At 39.2% G+C, this 21,529-nt stretch overlaps 1 protein-coding gene across 4 annotated transcripts in view; it reads left to right on the top strand.

Moving 5' to 3' along the window:
• pik3r3b (phosphoinositide-3-kinase, regulatory subunit 3b (gamma)) overlaps window positions 1–21,529 on the top strand; it is a 202,995-nt gene that overhangs the window by 96,336 nt on the left and 85,130 nt on the right. For all 4 annotated transcript variants that reach the window (XM_029430347.1, XM_029430346.1, XM_029430344.1 and 1 more), the window contains exons 6-7: window positions 6,685–6,877; window positions 10,032–10,117. In XM_029430347.1, coding sequence (XP_029286207.1) covers window positions 10,096–10,117 — 22 coding nt within the window. In that variant the 5' untranslated portion in view covers window positions 6,685–6,877; window positions 10,032–10,095. The remainder of the gene's footprint in view (window positions 1–6,684; window positions 6,878–10,031; window positions 10,118–21,529) is intronic.

The following is a 21,529-nucleotide window of genomic DNA, read 5'->3' as shown; positions in this document are numbered from 1 at the left end:
ATCCCTACCTTGACATTTGGAGTTTCGTGCTTTGCGTGGGTGGTGAGCGTGCCGCTGTGTGGAAATAAAAGAATGACAGACAGACACATGGACAGACGAACAGACAGACGAGTGTGTATTAGTGTAGTGCACATTAGCATGTGTTTGTCAGAGGCATCGTCTGAGCTTGCAGGAAGTTTGCACCAGCTTCCCTGTATCCTCCTCCCAAAATATTACTCGGCTAAACTCCTCAACATGATCTCCGACTGAAAACCCCCTCAATTATGTAAGAGTTTTCCTCTCTCTCTCATGGTCCTCGTCCAGTTAAGTGACAAGCCTTTTTTAATTTTACTTATTCATGGAAACATTTTAAGTCAGGATAAACCACTTTGAAAGGATGCATCAAGTATTTTGAGCAGGTCGTCCGAGGTTAAGCCTATTGAAATTGAACTTCTTATTCAGGAAGGAGTCGGCTGCCAGCGGGCCCAGCAGTAACTACTTTAGTAGTCAAGAAGCAGATGAGTGAGCCAATCAACTTATGTAAAAACTTCAATGCAAAGTAAAATACCATTTCATTTACCTTCATTTTATTTCCAAGTTGAAGTTGAATGCTTCATAGCGTTCATGTCCACCAAGTTTGACTCAGATATACACAAATACACACACAGTAATGTTGTCAGCATACAGCTGCATCAGCCACAAAACATAATATTTTATTTGTTAGCTTGTTGGAATTTACTGTGCACTAAAGGATTTAAGGATAATTTATTGTTATTATGCAACACAGGGTTGCACAACAAAATGCAGTCGTAGTCTAGTCCATTTATGCTACACATGAAAAACATGACAAAACAGAACAAAAACATTAGTACATTGCTATAATGCCATTTTTGAATTAGCATCAGGAGGAATGTAAACCGCACCAAAACAATGGTGAATTATCTGGGTAGATATTATGAGCGGCATCTTTAACAAACAATTCAACAGCATGGAACATTGTCCATCAACTTTGACGTTTGAGCACGGAGCATCATTGATTGCCTCCTCTCATCCCACTGGAGTCCTGCACTCTGATCAGGGATGCCACGATGGTTCATGTCTCTGTAAAAGGAGGGTGTGTCTTTGTGAATGTATCCATATGGATGGAATCAGTAAAGTTTCCCTCATATTCAGACTGTCCCATTTTAGTGTAATCCCTGAGATTTGTTGATGTTGTAACAGTTAAAATCCCCTTTCATTCCTTTTTATTGTTACCTTTCCTCTGGCTTTCCTGCTCTCTGGGAGACGAGTCATTTTCTCATCTGTTTATCTGCATCCATTTTTTCAGTCAGTGGCTCATCATGGGAAATCTCCAAATGTCTAGAGTTGGAAGGGATTTTCAAATCATACAGTTTTTAAAGATAACATGGGGGAAATGTAATACAAATACATATTCTTTGAAGCTAAATTAAATCTAAAAACATAAGTTAAACTCCATTAACCCCTCAAATTAGTTCAATATTTTTTTTATTTCAGAGTAATCTTCATTATGTTTTGATTTTTGTTTTTTCAGTGACAGAATAATTATATTTGTTGTTGATGGCTGTAATCCTCCAATAATCCTCCTCTCATCTGGTCCTGCAACATACTGACCACAATAAGCCTTATGTTATCAGGGCTCGGCCAAGTTTTTTGGTTTTATTAATTGCAGCTTTTTTAAAGAATAACATCAGTATTGTGATACTGTCACAGGTGTAAACCATTTTATAGTAATGTGGATTGCAGAGGAGAGATGAATGGATGTGATGCTGGTTAGTTGTACCCTGAAACAATTTTAAGTTCTCAAGTGGAAGTTTTTTCTGTATCTCCACGTTTTTATTTTCTAAATCTAAAAATCACAGTTCTTGCCACCCTTACTCTTCCTTCTCCTTCCTCCGTCTTTGGTTTCTAAGTTACTTATCTTAATGGTTTCATCCAAGACCCTCTACACTTCCTCCCCTCTGCCATTTTTATTTTGTATTCATTCCTTTTCCTCACCCCCTGCCTCCCTCCACATTCCTATTTTTTATCCTCTCCCTGTCTTTTCGCATTCATTAGTTTTGCTAGAGTTAGTTAACCCTAATGGTCTCACCGAGGTCATTGTCTGTGAGGATAAAGACCAGCTGGCTGAGTCTGACTGACCACTGTCCATCTGGAGCTTCAGAGGAGATGCAGTAGAGAGAAGCTAATGCTGCCAAGGACTGTGGACTCCTTTTTAAAGATGAGATTCAGGATAAACTGACATGTGCATCCTTCACCTAGACATAATCCGTTGTATGTGGCAATGCTTTGGATGGCCAATCGCCAAACTGTGCATCCTGAGAGAATATTGATTCCAAAATGATCCCAACTCCCAATGAGTCCCAACTCAAAACACTTACAACTCCATCTTTGTGACAGGTGGACATGTTGGTGAGCACCAGAACTTGAATTACAAGTTCTGATCTTATTTGTCTATTTTAAAAGCTATTGACAATTTAATGGTTTTTGAAGAAAATTAATTTGGGATTTAATTACCTTGATGGCCATTCCTGTTTCCTCAAACAGTTTCATGCAACAACTGACCTCATTCCTGGGCTCATCTGATTGGATAATCTATTTAGCATCTATGTATATAAATATAATTAGTGTAATGCAATTCAATTGAATTTATTTAGCACCTTTTTCCAAAGCAATTTACAATAAGTGCATTAAAGGTCGGTACACACAGGACCTAGATGTCAGCAACATTTGTATGAACATCACTCCAAAAAGTAAAGACAAGAAAAAAGAAAAGAAAGAAACCACTTAAAGTTTGCTCTAAGCCTAACACTAACCCATTGCCTAGAGTCTTTTAAGAAATGTGACTTGATGCTTGTTCATATACACCCGGAAATGATTCAGGTCATCATGTAATATTTCATATAAAATATATGTAGATTAAACCATCAGTTTTTTACTTTTACTCTAACTATTTGTGAACCAAACAATCAGAATTAAGGGATGAAGCAGGCTGAAGACCTGTAAATGTGCCTTATCTAAATGAAATTAATTTAAATGAGAATCATCTCCCAAATAGTCCTGTGGTTAAGCTCTACTTAACCCCAACTCTTTCCACCAGCCTCGTCTTCCTCATTTCGACCCCCCAGTTGTCCAGTCTTGGCAGATGGACAGGCCAAGTTCTCCTCTCCAGCCATGACCTCTATTGACCAGTGGGGTCAACAACAATCCATAATAACAGAGAAAGGACGACAGTGTGTCTGTCTGTCTGTCTGTCTGTCTCTCTCTCTGTGATGGTCGTCCATGATCAGCAGTGGTCAGACAGTGTGAGGTGACTTCCATGACCCCGATCAGGCTGCAGCAGATTGTCATCCATCCATCATTGACCACCTGCTCACCCGACCACCCAAAACACACACACATGGACATACACACACCTCAAGTGACCTTGAACTTTCTTGAGTCTCCTATGCTCCCTATGTTTATAATTCCTTATGATATTCATTACATCAAACCCCATTTTTGATACCCTTGAAGGCTGCCATATTTAATCAATAGCCATTAAATGCCTTTACACTTTGTAATTACCTCTCAATGGAGTAGGTCACCTGTTCACCAGTCTGCATGTACTCCCAGGAAATGATGCAGGGACTGACCGTTGTTCAAAAGGATAATTTTTCCGAAACCTCAATAGTCCGAAAAATTTCCTATTGGACCGAAAGCCCATCAGTCCGTTGCCCTGACAATACACACTCTGCTACTATTGCAAAGGCATGACCCACCCTACTCCGCATCTGACTGGCTAGTACTCGTTGCCCTTGTTTGGTGGATTGGTTAGGTGGGTGAGGAGTGACTTTGGTTAGGGTGAGTGTAAGAGTATCATGGTAAGCCAATCAGAGGCAGAGTATGGCAGGTCATGCGTTCACCATCATTATGCATACTTATTAGCCTCTGTTTGTTGCAGGGAGAGTGTGTGTTTTCGGAGCAATGGGCCTTGTTTTCGCGGTAATGGACTGTCGGACAAATGGGCTTTCAGTCCAATGGGACATTTATCGGACTATTGGAGTTTCGGAACAATGGCATGGAAAATACATTAATTGACTGGACATTATGAGGACTAATGCAAGTGCATGCAATAATTCACATAATGAATTGTAACAATGACTATGTTTGCATGCAACTTAGAATTCCACTATTATTCCAAATATGACAATATTCTGAATTTGATACACGTTCAATAAATAGTATTCAGCCTTGAATATTCTGAATTTGGCTTTATTACAAATGTAGCATTTTCCTATTAAGACCTTTAGGATATTCCGATATTATTTGTTTTCATTAACCATGAACGTGTTGGGAATATTGTCTTTTTCAGAATAAGGGCAAAAAACTGAGTATTTATTTCATGTAAACATTCACTGTTGACTGAAGTGGGAATATGGAGCCTTTCTAAAGCTATCTTTCTCTCCTTCCTCCATCTCTTCAATCAGTCAGATGTCAAATATCTAGTCAGTCGTTCTGTCAGTTCCTTCAGCTCTGTTGTCATCTGTTATTGGGATCGATTTAAACACAGTTCCTGCGCAGAGGGCCAAATACACCAGTACCTCACATGGTCAATCAATACGTGTCAACATTCTAACACCTGGATACATACAGCTTGTACACATGCAGAGCACTGCACCACACAAATCACTATACAATACATATGTATATCAATCAACGGCCCAGTTGAGCTGTTTACACAAACACTGCTCCTTCGTGTCGAGTTTACTCGATCAGTTTTTACCTGTTTATTATCTGCTACAAGCATAGGTCCTCATCTTTATCTACAACTAAAAAGACCACTTTCTACCTTTTTATGGCCCTTGTATAAATATAAAGATATATAATACCAGTCCTACACTACAGTCTTGGTAACTGTAAAAAATATAATGTTAGGAAAGGACAGAAACTGCTTTTTGCATATATTTGCAAAGACTACATACATAATTATGTTGTAAAATCTATTGGTAATTATTTTTATCAAAGTAAAATATCCATAAGAGGTTAATATTAAAGGTTGTTCACGTTCAGTTTTTTTTTATCATGATCAGGCTAATTATTATGCAAGTTCATCATACAAAAGATCAGATTTATAATCATTTGAATGAGGGAAAGTTATGAATAGAACATTATGAAATGAAAGGGATGCAGTACTTTTGTTTTACTAATGGATCCATCATTTTCTTTTTATGCTTTACCCTGAACTGTTGCTGTGAATGGAACATACGGTAAAACATGAATAATGACAAAATACTTTTACAAGGATACTGAATATTTTGCATATAAATATGCTGATACAGTGTGTTGATGGATATTATATTGTTCTGAACACATATTACTTAAACAAGGACATATAAAATACTTAAATCCATGTAATGCATTGATCTGTGATGCAGTGTAAAAAATGACACATTTTGTTGCAGGACTGTTTGTTGGCTATGCGCAGTAACTTTGGGAAGTCTATGCTGGTTGCCTGGTAACCTCACAGTGACAAGTCCTGCTGCGTTTTTGGCAAGAAATTAAGTGAGCATATTTTCCGAGAATGTTTCCAAAACTTGATCATAAAATCAGACTTATACTATAAAAGCAAAGTGACTAACAGAAGTTACAATGGAATCCCAGAGCAGACAAAGATACATTGACTTGTGTCTGGTGATCAGTGGCAGATCAGTGCTGTCCCATTGAGTTCCCCCTGCCATAAACCCAGCACACATCAGCCTCAGGCACAGCTGTTTTCTTGTTTGGAGCTTGTTTGGGGTGGTCAAGGGCCTGTGGTGAGAGCGCTCGTCAATACGTCTGGAGCTCTTCAAACATGGGCCATTGTCTGAACACTGGCTAATACAAGAAAGGAACTCGTATTATCCCCTGCGCCGCCTCCCGCTGACTCATTTTTACAAGCATCCGTATACGAAGCCCCTGTGATTTTCTCCATAGTGTCTGTCAGGCTAGCTGGCTAGCAGCTGGCTGCTGGACTGGATGTGAATTAAAATCACTGATCTCCTGCCAAGGCCATACATCTCCTCAAAGTCAGCGAGCAGTTGGCCACATGCTCGGATGGATATTGATGGAGGTGCAGCTCACCAGGCAGCACAGCGGGGACGTGTGCTCTATGCTCAATGTGTATCAGGGAATTGGTGAAATGTTTTTTTAATGTGAAAGATGTTTATGCAAGCAACAAATGCTAAATCTTAGAGGGAAGCAAAACCTGTGTGCGACCACAATTACAGATTAATTAGAGGTAAATTAGTGCTGTCCTGTTAAACATTGTCTCTTGAGAATATGCAATAATTTAAAAAAAGATTTGTATTTCCTTTGTTTTGTTAGCAAGGAAATCTCAACATTGAAGACACAAACAAACACTATAAAGGCAAAGGAACAGTGTGTCCACATACATTTGTGTACTTGTGTACGTGTGTGTGTAATTTCAAATACTTGTGTGTACTTGTGTATTTGTAACTGTTCTTTAGGGTTTGCTCTAGGCCTTGTAGTTGCAATGAATGGAAATTGTAATGCTACAGCATACAGCTGTATTTTGTTAACTGTAGCACACAAAATAAATGTTGTGTCACTTTTGACAGAAATTATTCGGCACACAAAGGCTGAGAAAGAATAATGAAAAATGAACCCGGTTTAATGGTCTAAAATAATGGTGCTTTTGTCTTGTAGAGAGTCAGAGTGTGGAGGAGTGCGGAGAGAGGCTGAAGAGTATCCTGGAGTCTCCCAGCATCCCTCAGGCCAACCACCAGGTCCTGGTCCACATCAGCAGACACCTGGCCAGGGTCAGCCAGCACAGCCAGGCCGGCCCCCGGCTGCTGGGACAGGCCTTTGCCGAGGCCGTCTTCAAGCACTCAACTCTCAGGTACACCCTTTATTCATTCCCTCATTCATTTACACATTAACCCAATGCATTTTATTTAACTTTTTCACATATGATTTAGTTTTATACTATTTCATAATTGTATTGATTTCTTTTCATGTTTGGTGGCTTATCAGATTGCTCAGAACTTTGCGACTGTGACTTTTATTTATAATATTATATATTATGTATAATATTCCTATATTGGTACTTGGAAAATCATTCATTACTTTGAAGCTAAGGTAACATTTCTAACAGGCAAATCAAATTTAAAATAAAAACTCTAATTGTCTGTTACATTTTTGTACATGTACATTTTTAATGGTGTTTGAAGTTGCATGTGAAAGCGGAGTTAAAATCAAAACACGAAAATCACATTAAACTATAAAAAGTACTTCCCACACTGCTGTGAAATATGATTTATTCTTCTTAGCATTTCAAACATTTATTTTCCCTTTTCATATTTTGCAGTAAACCCATTGATAATTCCAAACACAGTTACTTCTCTTGCAAAAGTCCCACAGCATATGCATGGAGAGGGTGTTCCCGTTCCATTCTACATTTGTGAATCAGCCAGCCAAAGAACAAAACAAACCTTTTGGCAGAATGTTGCACTTTTTTTTCTTTTGTACTCAATCTACAAATCAACCACTGCTCATTTCCACGACAAACTTCATATCAGTTTGTGGACCCTCTTGTCCACAGTCAGATTCAGGGATGACAGAGAGAGAGTATATGGTTTAAACACACCGCTTTATTCGCTCACAGGTAAGCTTTCTATCACAAGCACACTAACAGGTCGCTCTGGTGTCGGTCACTCTGCTGTTCGTCGCTCTCCAGGCTGCGCTGCGTCTTGGCTCACCAAGCGTCTCCGTCTCCTCTGGAACCCAGCCTACTGCAAGAGAACAGAACCAGGCCATCACCATGCATTTATTATGTGACTGATTACCTGATTCCGTTCAGCTGTCTGGCCTCCAGCTGGGACACTCCTGTCTCTCCACAGCAGCCGGCGCCCTAACCACACCCCACTGCCACACAGTTTAATAAGATTGTTTAGATCCAGCACAAAGACCTAATATTTTTTGTAGTAAAATATCTACACTTGCTAACTGGAAAACCAAGCCTGATATTTGGCTGAGCTGTAATATCAACATCCTGCAGTTTAGGAGCTGGGCGTTGATGTGATGAACACTGAGAGAATGGCATTAACAAGGCTGATGGTATCGTTTTGTTTCTCTGTACCCTGAACAAGCTCTCCGGCATCTGTTTTTCCAGAAATTACTGAGTAATTTCTCCTTGTGGCGTTGTGTGCGGTGGAGATGTAGTAGATTTGGGGAAGCAGTCAAATGAGTGAAAAGCACTGATTGTTTTCATTGTCTGGACCAGCAATCCACCTCTGACGTGCACAACGGGCAGATAAAGAACAAAGCGGCGTAGCATAGCATGCCATGCTATAGCTTATTCCATGTGTGGGTAAATGTGTATTAATGCTAGATGATTATGCAGTATACACTGCAGTCTACAAGTATTTAGATAGCCACACATATTCTTCCGTTTGGGCTTTACTGCAGCATGCTGGGGGGCAAATATGAGGCCCACACTATTGCACTGGGTGACATGTTTCTTCATTATAATGAACACACACACTGTAGTTTATTACTACTGTATTAGTACTGTCTGTAGAAAACAAGTGGGCGTAGTCAGCGTGACATCACCCACTGGTTTGTGGATTACTGTTTTGAAGTCTTGAGTTTGGCGTTTAGGCCATCCGCATCTTGTTTTTTTGGAACCAGAACCGTACATATTTGGACGAGAGGGTGAAGCTGGGGAGGAGCGAGCACGGCGGGGCCAAGTACCGTTAGCATAACAAATGCTAAGATACCATCTAGCACTAGTTAGCTAGCTTCGCTAGGAAGGTGCATCCGTATTACACAACTGTGATATTAATAGGAATCTTAATTGTAGTTAGTGAACAGGCTTCAAACAAAATGTAATGATTGTAAAAATTAATTATTAATTAAATTAATTAAAAAATGAACAACCAACTTGTTAGAGCAGTGGTCCCCAAACTAAGGCCCGCGGGCCGGATACGGCCCGCCTCCACATTTGGCCCGGACCCCTGAACAATACCAGAGACGCATTATGATTTTTTTTCAGTCTGGCCACGCGAATCCTAGACTAGCCCCTGTCAAATAGAACGGAATAATAGCGAAAAGGTTAGGTAAGAGAAAAATTGATTCAGAATGCAGGGTATTTAACCTGCAGTGGTCAAACGATTATTTTTTTGTTCAATGCAAAGAAAAGGCTGTTTTGGGGCTGTTTTGGGGACCCCTGTGTTAGAGTGTCTTTTTAGTACAACCAAATGCTGAGCAAAGCTGTGGTAGCGACTTGCCAATCAGACGGTAACCACGCCCTAAAGCATACCTTTTATTATCCTTTTAGTGACTTTACCATCTATTTTTATCTAAATGGGACCATAATTTACAAAATGATCATCATGCTGTATTTAAGATGACTGTAAACTAGAGCATAGGTCTTCAACAGGGGGTCCGCGGTGGTACTGCAGGGGGGTCGCAAAATTGTTTGTAGATAAAGCAATAAAATAAAAAAATAATAGTAATAAAAGCTTTGTTTTTTGTATTACAATTTATTTTTTTTGCTTTGCCATTCACATTCCCCCCTCCGCTGTACTTCGCGAAGGGTGGCGACACACACACCTACAGTTAGAGACAGAGTGGAGGAAAGGAAAGGGGTGAACTAAAATAAATTTCCACCACGCAACCCCCCCCCCTCAAGCCTCTTGTGTACAATATATACAGTAGGGGGTCCCTGCACCACGCTACACCAGTTTGGGGGTCCAACTAGAGATTGAGACTATAAACTCATCAGGAAAATATGCACTGAGGTAATAAATGTGCAAAGTAGGGTGATTTTTTCATAGACTTCTATACACTTCCAAATTGGTTTCACTTTTTCAAACCCGGATGTTGCCCCTTTAAGTTTATTTGCCGTCAAATAACCCTGCCACCGTCCTGCTGTTTATAACTAAACACAACACTCGTTTAAATGTAATATGGAAAATTCAATCAATCTTGACATTGTTCAGTGGTGTCCTTCACAATTTGACCACGGTTTCTTTTCATGTTTTTGTCGAAAGTGCGGACGTAAACCCAGAGCATCACGTCAGGATCTTGGAGGCTTTAATCGCAACTGGAGGTGTCATGGAGATGCAGGCTGCACCCGGTAGGATAATTAACATGCACACAAGCGTTCTCCCTTCTCCATCTACACACATTGCAACCTTCATATTGGCTTAGGTGTGTAACAGTATTTTGTAGGATGATACTGTGCGATATGATTTCACTTGTCTTTGACTCTTTTGTGGCATTGTTAAAGTCACACCAAAGCTTATTGGCTGTCTCTCAACACATACCACATGCACTGTTGGTCATTTTCAAATGTTTCAACTCTGTAACAAAGTGCCTGAAGTTTGTTTTTCAAGTGTATTACCATACATTTCTCACAATGGAAACATCACATTCCCTGTTGCACCACATACTGCAGCGGAAAACACACATTTGGTTTATGAAATATGTGGAAAATACAAACGTTTTGCCCAAGCTGCTATGATAAATTGGGCATGAAGCATGAAATAACAGCTTTAACTTTGCTCTCCGTTAGTTTGGTTTACAGTCTAGATGTACTGAGTTTATGGTAACACAACACGGCGGTTTCATGATGTTTTTCTTGTTGCATTCCCGCTTTGCTGGACCGAGCATGGAAGCTCTGGTTTAGTGTATATGGACTGCACAGCTTGAACGTTTTCTCAGACATCAGCAATATTTCCCCGAAAGCACAGAAAAACAACATCCTTTCTTAGAGTAAAACGTTGTGGGTGAAAGGGGAAACACTGTATGAAAGGCTGTATTTAGCTAAAAAAAGGCAACCAACAAGAGACCTGACCTGACCCTTATGCTCATCACATGGTAAACAACATATATTCTGTCTTTCTGGTTTATGCATCTCTCCAAACAAAAGGTAAAAGCTTGAAGATCACTTCAGCCATTTTTAAAGATCAGGGCACAGACATGTAGAGAATGCTGTTACTTGGTCTTTTTAGCAAGACTAAGAAATAAAATAAAAATGCCAAGAGAAGTTGTAATTTACTTGTGAGTCTTTGGTGTATGTCTATAGAAATAAATGGTTGTGGAGAGATTAATAATGCTCTATGAAGACAAAATAAAGGTCGTACAGCAGTTGTGTGGCTGATTTTTAGGGCCAAGCCAGTCTGCTGATGTTGTTTTCTTGGAGTCAGTGCATTGCTTGTATACATGTCAATAGGTCAATGTGTGTGAGCGTGCATGTGTGTGTGTGTGTGTGTGTGTGTGTGTGTGTGTGTGTGTGTGTGTGTGTGTGTGTGTGTGTGTGTGTGTGATTAAGGTTGTACTGGTCTGTTGAGGGCCATGGTCAACATATTGATTGTAGTAATGATTATAGTGACTGCTTGGTGGTTATGTTTCCTTCATATGGAGCATGGGTTCATTCAGAGATGATGTTGGAAAGGTTGTTGGACTAGTAAGAAGATAAAAATCAGATTTATGGTAAAAACATGACCAGGCAAGGACATCACCTGGACAAAATCAGCTTTGTATAACACACGTTAGAAAACCAAGCCGGAACAATGCCTCAGACCTTTCTTTGACCTCATGTTGTCTTTTGACACAGTGGATCATGACACTTTGATTACACTTTTACACTCTTTATTTACATGACTATTAATGTCACAGTCCTGGACCAGTTACATTTTTTTTATCTCAGAGCTGGAACCTTTTCAGTTGAATTGGTTAAATTTCTTGCTAGCGTCTGGCGTCCCACAAGGTACCATCTTAGATCTTCTTCTCTTATTTCAATTCATATTACTTCTTGGTCAGAAAAGTGTTCCAAATTAAAAGTAATATTGCCCTTTGTTGTTTTGCTGATGATAATCGGTTTAACCTCCCTTCAAAATGATGTGTATGTTAAATAAACCTACTGTTGTTTGGCCCCTCTAAAACCTTGAACTGTTATCTGCCTAAGGTCAAACTCAGATTGTAGCTTTGACAAGTTTATTTCCCTTATGAGGAAAATATTCAAAATATGATCAAATCTTGTTCCTAAAATGTATTTCTAATCAAGCTAAGGAATCTTAATCGAACAATCATTCACAAAATTGCCACAGAAATCTGAAAAAGCTAAACCATAAATTGAGACCTTACCTTGTGGGAAAAATCTACTAACTGAAATGTAGACATTTTGAAACTTCTATGGAGTCTGAAATAGTTTTGGAACCAGTGACTACTGACCCTTAGCTGTCCTTGATCTTGCTTTGGCTACAGCATAGGTTGGTGAATACTATTACTCACTCCAAAGCAATACAGCAGACAAACACACACACACACACACACACACACACACACACACACACCTCATAGAGCCACAAATCAGACTCAACCGTAGGTGGGTCTCCTGTGTCATTTGTTCGATTTTCATTTTTTGTCGGTGACACACAAAGACAGGATGATGTCTGGAGCACGATCAATTATTCATGGTATAAACCTCTGTCCAGCGTGGGGGAGATGAATGAAATGGAAACATCAGGGGTTGGTGCTGGGTTGGTACTGGATATTTGTGATTTTTTTTCCTGATTCAGAATATAAAATAAAAAAATGCTAAAATATTTAAATGTAGCCTGATGGGAAGCACACACAAGGACATTCAACATGCTCATATTGATTTAAATTTACTAAACACAGTAAACATTTCAGCTCAGGGTGTCCTCGTATTGCTTGTGTTTCCTCATTTGCTAATTTGAGTGTTTCATTATGTTAGGAATTGTCTCTAAATACAAATTTGCTTTTTTGGTTATTTAGTATTGAACATATAAATGCACACCTTTGGCACATTTAGAAAGTTATGGGTCAAATTGTGTGTGTGTGTGTGTGTGTGTGCGTGCGTGCGTGCGTGCGTGCGTGCGTGCGTGCGTGTGTATTGGCAGACAGGCTTACATCACAACAACAAAAGAAGCAGAGGGAGCTGTTTGGTGCTTTCTTTGAAGTGTGTCTTTTGTAACATCTCTTACACAACCCTCTCTCTCCCTCTCTCTCTCTCTCTCTCTCTCTCTCTCTCCCCCCCCCCCCCTCTCTCTTTCTCTCTCTCTCTGTCTCTCTCTTTAGCTCTGTGGGGTGTCTGAATAATGCGTCAAAACCATCTTGGTTCTTTGTTATGAGGAGAATGATGTGGGAAAATATACTGATGTAACACCCTTACACTGTTCTATCTTTGTTTCTTCTCTCAGGATCTCTGTCTGTGTCTTATTTACACATAGACATATCATGTGTCTTGAGCGTTTGCATAAAAAGACATCAGTTCTGCATTTTAGCTAGTTACTGACTATCTCTGTCCAGGAAAGATACACTGAAACAGTCCTTTTAAAGTTAGACTCAAAAACTGAAGTCATTAAATGATATAAAACAGCAAAAGGTAACACAAGTTATATGTAAATGTGACCCTGTTACCCTACAAAATGACATTTCCATATAGCTAAACTACATTCTCTATTACGTTTTGAGATAAACATATGTTCTACTGGATTATGGCCGCAGTTGTCACAAAAACACAACAAAACTACTTGGTTAGGTTTAGTGAAACATAATGAGTTGGCCTCAAATATGTTAGTTTGTTATGTAACAGTTACGGGCGTAACCTAAATAAGTCACTGTTGACTTCTGGTTTCACAATGGACATAAACAATGGTCTTCTGGGTGAAAGTCCTGTGTTTGTTTGACACTGACTTTGATTGCACAGCTCTCTGTGATACGTCAAAAACAAACGTAATCCAGAAGAAAATACATTTCCCTGGAAACGTAATTGACAATGCCATTTTGTTGTGTGAGAACATAATTTTTAGGAGACCAGGCTGATAAATGATAGCTAGGATGCATAGTTTTTCCACAATTCACACGGGCCTGTATTTGTAGCCTTTTCTGTCAGCTTGATGTACCAATGCACAGACCTTTGGCTCAAATTCATGTAAATTGCACTCTGTATAGTGCAATAGACTTTCTGTTGGATTATCACATTTACAGCACCTGGCAACGCTGCTCAGCACGAATAATTGAGATGTTCAGTCATTTAATGTCTCCAGGTGTTTGTGTATGTGTGTTTCAGTGGCCTGGCAGGGTGACTGACTTGAGCTTCCATTTGTTTGATGAATGGATTTAGAGTTACAGAGAGAGGATGGCTAAAACAGCGAGGTCAGGTTCATGTGTGAGCATTTTTCTCACCCATTACCTCCCCTGCCACCCCTCCAGACAGCATTAGTGGATGTCAAGGGTTAGCACAGTGCCTGTTGGCGGTATGTTAACCCCTTAACAGAGGTTTGTGACTCTCTCTCTCTCTGTGTGTGTGTGTGTGTGTGTGTGTGTGTGTGTGTGTGTGTGTGTGTGTGTGTGTGTGTGTGTGTGTGTGTGTGTGTGTGTGTGTGTGCACATCACTTGCATGTGAAGCCTCAGTCTTGTCCAGCCAATCTGTCAGCCAGCACGCTAGATTCAGTAGGGAAAAAAAGGCAAGATTGTAAACTCCCAAACACACCCATTCACATTCTGGCCCTCTAGCTCTGCTTTTGTTATGAGCTGTTTTCCTTCCCAGGCACGCAAGCTGTGCCCGCAGTTTGGCAAGAATATGACATACTGTACACTAATGCACACACACTCACATTTACACCGCACACACTGGTTTGCTTTCTGCTCTTGCATGCCGTTTATTTGGCTGGTAATGTCGCAGTGGGTTTGGTGGTAAAATATACTGCTCAGAGACTTCATCAGAAAGCTGGCTGCTGTTACTGTTGACAGTGTCTCCCTCATTTCACATCATCATAGTCCTCTGTTCAAATTCTTCTTTCTGTGTCTCTCTGGCTCTGTCTAAAGTTCACCTAATACACACCCAAAAGCTCACTAATTAACAAGCTGTATTTTGTTTGTTTAACCTGTATATGTAAAACAATATATAACTGTTGAATTGTGGATTTGGGCTTTCAGCCAGGTTCACCATGTCAATATGAACTTTTAACTCAATGTCGACTCTGTCGGTAAAATGTGTGTCTAACTTGTGAATATCAAACTGAAGCTTGTATGTTGTCTAACCTGCTGTGCAACTGTGCAAAAAGCTTTTTCTTTTTACCCAGCATTGAGATCTTCTGTTTTGATTAATTGTGAAGTAAAGTGAACGTATAATTTCAATCAACTGTTTGGCGATCCTGACACATATCTTATTTGGTTAATAATATGGTAACTAGATGACGGTTTAAACAATCGCCTCACTCATTCAATATGTATATGCATCTCTGGCTATAACGCAGGGTGCCAGATAGTGCAAGTACAAGTTTAGAGTCCAGAAAAAACAATTGTTGTATTCAGCCAATGTTGTCACCAAAAACTGCAGTTCACTGTGTAACGCTTAATGTTGACTGTATGCTTCTTCTGATCAGCCTTGCTGTGTGTTTCGTTTTGTTAGCTGTTAGCTTTGTTAGCTTTGTTAGCCAAACACTGCAGGCGTATCACATGCGTTATTCACTCGCACGTCTCACGCAACAGATACGTTCACATTTCAATCTATACAGCTGTCTGCTACGGCTTAGCCAAACACACAGCACCGGCTGCTAACAGCTAACTAGCTCTCCTCCTGCCGACACGAGAGGACACACTCCATTGTAATCAGAGCTTGGTTCAGTTTCTCATTTGCTAATTGATAGTGAACGTTAATTGATAGTGTCTTTCTTGAAAGACAGACCGCCGTTAGTCTCGAGCCCTGTTTAAAAAGGTCACTGCTGTAATGTTTGATCAAACTAATAAAATCCACAATTTTCTTACCTTAACGTGCAAATCCAGAGAGGCACAACTATTAATCCATAACGGAAAGTAGATCCAAAACTAAAGCACTTGTTAAAACCTTGCGGCCCCTAACGGCCTGTTAAGATGAACTAGGAGTGTGGAGTCTTTTCAAAGTAAGCAAATAAGCATATCTCCCAAAATGTTAAACTAACCATTTGATATAATAACAAACTAAGGAGTAATCAGAAATCTAAAGCCCCTCAGATGCTAATGTGTGAATGAGCTGCAATTTTTCATAATAACACAAACTCACGCACACACTCGTACTTTGCCATGGTCAGAGCTGAGCGCACCCATGAGCGTGGGAGGGTATGCTTGTATGTGTGAGATTAGAATGAGAGTGTGTATGCCTGTCAGCCAGATACATAAATATATCATGTGTGTATGGGTATATGTATATGTGTGTGTGTGAAGGGTTCAAAGTTAAGTCATGTCCTGACTCGATCCCATTGGGAGGAAAGTGCCAGCTTAACATCCAGAATAATCCTACTGTACAGGGTCAGCAGTGGGGCACACACACACACACACTAACATGTGTGAATATGTGTGGGCATCATGGTTGTATGTGATTAAGGTCAAGCAAGTACTGAGCTTTTAGCGTGTGTATTTATTAATATTTGGCATGTTTGTGGGTCTCTGTCCAGCCTGTGGTCATTCAGCTGCACACAATTACATGGCTCAGTGTACAAGCTAATAACACACTCTCTGCCGTCCATCCATTCTCCCAGTTTTTAACTTCCTTATCATAAATATTCCCATGAGAGAGTTGTCATTTTGGATAGAGAGGCTATGATGGCAGTTGCATGGAGGTCACACTTGGATAATTTCACTTTTATAATACTAACAAAGGTCCATACATTTATTTTTGGACAATTTTCGTATGCATCTATGAAGGTTAACTATTTGGATATTACAACCTTTAAGTCTTGACTTTCCTCTTTTGTTTATCATCCATGTTAGCTTGTCGCCACAGTAATAAGAACACAACCTCGATGCAAAGTGAGCGATGACGGACAGATGATCTACTTCAATTTAAAATCAGTGTCGCGTTGTAGACGTGAAACAAAATGATGTTGAAAGATGAAGCACAGAAGGACCACGTCCAATTCAAGGTCGCTACCCCACAAGTGCTTATACAGCTTATACGACCCTATAGATAATAACAACTGCTTTTTGTTATTATAATGGATAAACTTATATTAAAATCTAAACCTCCTGCATTAAGATCAAAAGCTTTTTTCTTTAGGTTTATACTGATTATTTTACAAAAAGTGTTTTACCTGGATTTTATGTACCATGGCTTACGGAGATCCTCTTTGAAAAGTCAGATATCAAAGCAGATCTCTCTCTTTCATTCTTTCACCATATCATGAGGTTAGAGGTCACAGTACGGTGTGAGATGAAGGTAATGGCCTTTGAAATGACTTTGTTAGCTGGATATAGAGACATGTGGCCAGGTCAGTCCCAATAGGAGATCAGAAGGTGAGGGTCATAACACACACACACACACACACATAAATGCACACATCGAATCAGGGCCACTGCTGTCAATCTAAGGAGGTCATGAAATCTTGGAAGCCTTGATATGAACAAGAACCTCCCGATAATGTTCCTGATAAGGTTAATGATATCACCAATGTGCACTGTTGTATCAATGTAGTAGCAATTGTTTATATCAAACTATTGGTTTCACCAACTACGTTATATTTGGTGTGTGTCCAGATATTATATAGTTGGTTTGTTCTAGTCCCTTTATAGTTCCAATGAAGGGAAATCTTAACGCTACATCATGCAATGATATGTAACGGTTTGCTTCCAACTTGTTGTCAACAGTTTGTCATAGTCCCTTTCCTGTTTCAACATGTCATTGAACTAAATGGTTGTCCCAGTTTGGTGTGGGAGAACTTGACTGACTCAACTGCCACCTTCTTACTGTTAGAGCTTGTTATTACTTTTAGTTTACGTTGTTCAAAATACAAACTCAAGCCCTAAATGCCACAATCATTAAGCATGTCCTTTGTTATTGTATCCCAAACTGAATTAATGTCATTGTCCTGAAAGTCACTTGGTTTTGTTGATCGGCCCCATTTAAAATGTCTTCATACGGAACTATAGATATATAAGGCTGCAAACCCTCATAACTCCACACTTGTTGGATCTATTGCCATGGAATTTGGTACAGACATGTATGGTCATGAGCTTAACTTTACCTTGTACAGTACTTTGGTTTATGACCAATTACCTGCAAAATTAAAGCAATCAGCCTTAGCAATTGCCAATGTGAGGAAGACAACATGTCAAACGAAGATAGTTACTTGGTAAATATTACATGGTAAACACCAGCATGTTAGCATGTTCGGATGCTGGTGTTAGCTGAAATGCGGTCTGACGGCGCGGTTTCTGTGGCTGTAGACACTTATCAAAGTCTTATTTCAGCACATTTTACAACATGCTATGGAGTCATAGTCACATAGCCATCAAGTGGTATAGCTAAGATTATAATATGTTTTTACAGAAATTCCCTGACAAAGATTGTAGCAGCACATAGAACATACAGTAGAACATGTAGGTTACAAAACATATTACACAGGCTTTAGACATACATCAAGATAATGCAAAAAAGTATTTAATCCGGAACATATTAAAATAACAATATAGTGCTGTCTTCTCTAAACCTTTCAGTCCATTTCATTCAGGCCAGAATGTTTAAGACTTTTACCACATTTAAAAGGTTAAAATTCAGCGGTATAGTCCTCTTCCCAACGACACAGCCTCATCCCTCAGCCCTACACAGCCTTATCCCTCAGCTCAGTCTCTATTAGAAGATTATCTTATAATGCCCATCATCCAGCACACTGCTCTCTCGTTAAGTTGTTTTATGATGTATTCTGGGAAGAAGCTCTGCTGTAATGTGCTCATGTAAAGCTTGAATTAACATCAAACAGCCCCTTGCTCCCATGTTTATCCCTTCATATGTAATTTTAAGGATCATAAGGTCACAGAAACTACACTTCATGTCATATGCTGCCCTCCTGCTTTCCTCCCTCCATCTCTCTTTTTTCACTTTGTCTTTTAGGTTTGAAGGTTTTATTACCATTCTCCAAAAAAGTCAGATAATTGTGTGTAGTTAAAGGGTCTTATTATCATGTTTATTTTAATTATTTAACATTCACACCACAGGAGACCATATTTATAGATGCACATTACATATTTATAACTGTATAGGCTTAGCTTTTCATAGTACGAGCAGTCCCATTATGTTATCATTAACCAAAATTAACATTTCCAAATTAACATTTCTATAAAAAATAATGCATCAGTACAGTGGAGCGTAGTTCATTGCATTCATTGATTTATTGAATAATCAATGTAATTATTTGCCATGTATTTTTATGAAAGGTTTCAGTGCTGTGACATATATCAATATTGGAAAATCTCCTTTTTAACGGCAGAAAGAGTCGGACTTGTCAGTAGCGGTTTGTAAACACTCAAAGAATTCAACAAGGGTCTTTCACAAGTGCAGGAAAGCCAACCCCAGACTCATTCTCGCTTTGTAACAAGCTTTGTCCACTAAGCATTTGGTTTTGCTATATTTGTTCTTTTTCAGCTTTGTCCGCCACTTTTGTAGCTTTGTCTTGGATCTATTAGAGATGTTGATGTCCAGAAATGTCCCAAATACAGCAAATTAAGAAAATACAGGCAGCGGGCTGCAGAGTCTCTGCAGATACAGACACCGCCACACACTTCTAGTGGGTCATAAGTGATGATTGATAGGTTTCTTTTTGGTATGAGTCTATACATTGTTTTGTTTTTTGGAAAATCCTACTTATTCTGCCATTATTATTGTGATCTTGATCCTATATTGCTCATCCCTATCTGATGATAATACCATTATGTAATGTCATTCAGAACTACTGAACAAGTTGATTCCCTAAACATAAGTACCTACTATGTATAGTTTTGGTAATTTGCAGGTGAAAATACATTTTGACGTCTAAATTAAAATTATTGACAGAAAGTGTTACGTTTCAAGATGTGTAGGTTACATACAATCTAAGTTGAAACAGTATTTCAAAGACTTTAGTTCAACATGTAGTGATAGTTGTTGAAAAATTGTTGAAACGTTTGCTTTAAAAGTATTAAAATACAAAATATTTCCTTTAACCTGCCAATATCTGCCAAATCAGCGTCGAGTAGTAAAAACAGTAAGAGTCATTTTTCAACAGTCTACAGTTTTCCATCTGTCCCTCGTTGCTTACAGCCGGATCCATGACACCCGGATCCATGACACCCTCCAAACTGTATTCTGTCTTTCTTAATATGCTTCTCTCTCTCGGATCTTCACTCTTGAGTTAAATAAAGTAGCCTAATACTTCACATTCAATTTTCTGTTAAATTATTTAACTAAAAAAGAGTACTGCTCATATTGTATCATGACTCGCCACTAAGACCCTGACAGACTGTTTAGTATCTGGTGACTCAATTAATGGAGCTCAGACAACGAGGCGATGTACCACTGAGAGCAAAATCGGTTACTATCAGAGAATCATAAAAATATGGAAATGCTGCTTAAAACTTCCAAAGACTGAACAACAATTATTTCACTTGGAGTTTATGGTTGGATGATTTATTTTTCTCCATGCAATCTATCAATAGATTATTGAACATCTGACCCAAAGTTATAATGATGCACATAACTATATAATAAAATGGACGTGAACCATCTGATTCTCCCATGTAGCAATAAAAAAATAAATGCTTGTTTTTTGCTTCAGCTTGGAGGGACGGTGTGTGAGCATACATGCATGTTCGTAGGAGTGTGCACGTGATCGACTGTCCGGCTCCCCTGCGAGCACACGTGTAGTTTCCACCAGCTGTGTGTGAGATATTTGCTGCTCTGAAGGGCAAATGTGTTGTAAAGAATATGAGGCAGGGATGGATGGGTGAGCTGAAACCAGGCATGAATACAAATGCACTGCTTCCTGTCTGTGTCTCTGTCTACTACCACCTCTTGCTCTCTTTTTGTCTCACTCAAGGGGCCAGAGGCAGTCGGAGCAGCGGTGATCTCAAAGATGTATGTGTTATCTCGGCTGCAGAGTAAAATAGGACTCACAGACTGACAAGACACTGCTTGACCAAGTTCAACTCGAAACTAAGGCTGACGATATGAGAAAATAACCTAATTTATTGGGTGAGGGTTAACAGTATTTGGATTCAGTGTGTGATTTAAAAAAGACATATATATATATATATGTATATTCCTTATCTTCTGTGTTATTCACTATAAATTAAGCAATAACTCATCTTCACATATATCTTCACAGGACCAACCTATTGGATACAACATACAGCTATTAGAATGTAAAAACCTTCAATCACAGTAGAATATTATAACTTGTAAATTCAAGCTTTGTAAACTTGTAATACAATCATCATGACTTAAATAAGATCTGATAAAAGAACAACAAAGCACTGCAGAACAACAGGCCTGCTGTAAAAAGTTGGAATCAGTAAAAATTGTACTGATTTGCAGTCAATTACAGTAACAAATCACTGCACTTGTAAAAAAGATTTAATCGCAGATTTTGTCATTAGAAAATGTCATTTGTGTCACATTCGTGACTTTACAATTTGTCAGCCCCACTAGAAACAGATAAAACCCAGCTCCTAGTCTTCCTTACTGCACAACTCATGTCCGTGTTGACCTGTGCTTACCTTTTCCTGACAA

The sequence above is a fragment of the Cottoperca gobio genome, chromosome 4 (assembly GCF_900634415.1).
Source record: "Cottoperca gobio chromosome 4, fCotGob3.1, whole genome shotgun sequence".
Taxonomy (NCBI): domain Eukaryota; kingdom Metazoa; phylum Chordata; class Actinopteri; order Perciformes; family Bovichtidae; genus Cottoperca; species Cottoperca gobio.
This window is presented reverse-complemented; position numbering and strand designations above follow the sequence as displayed.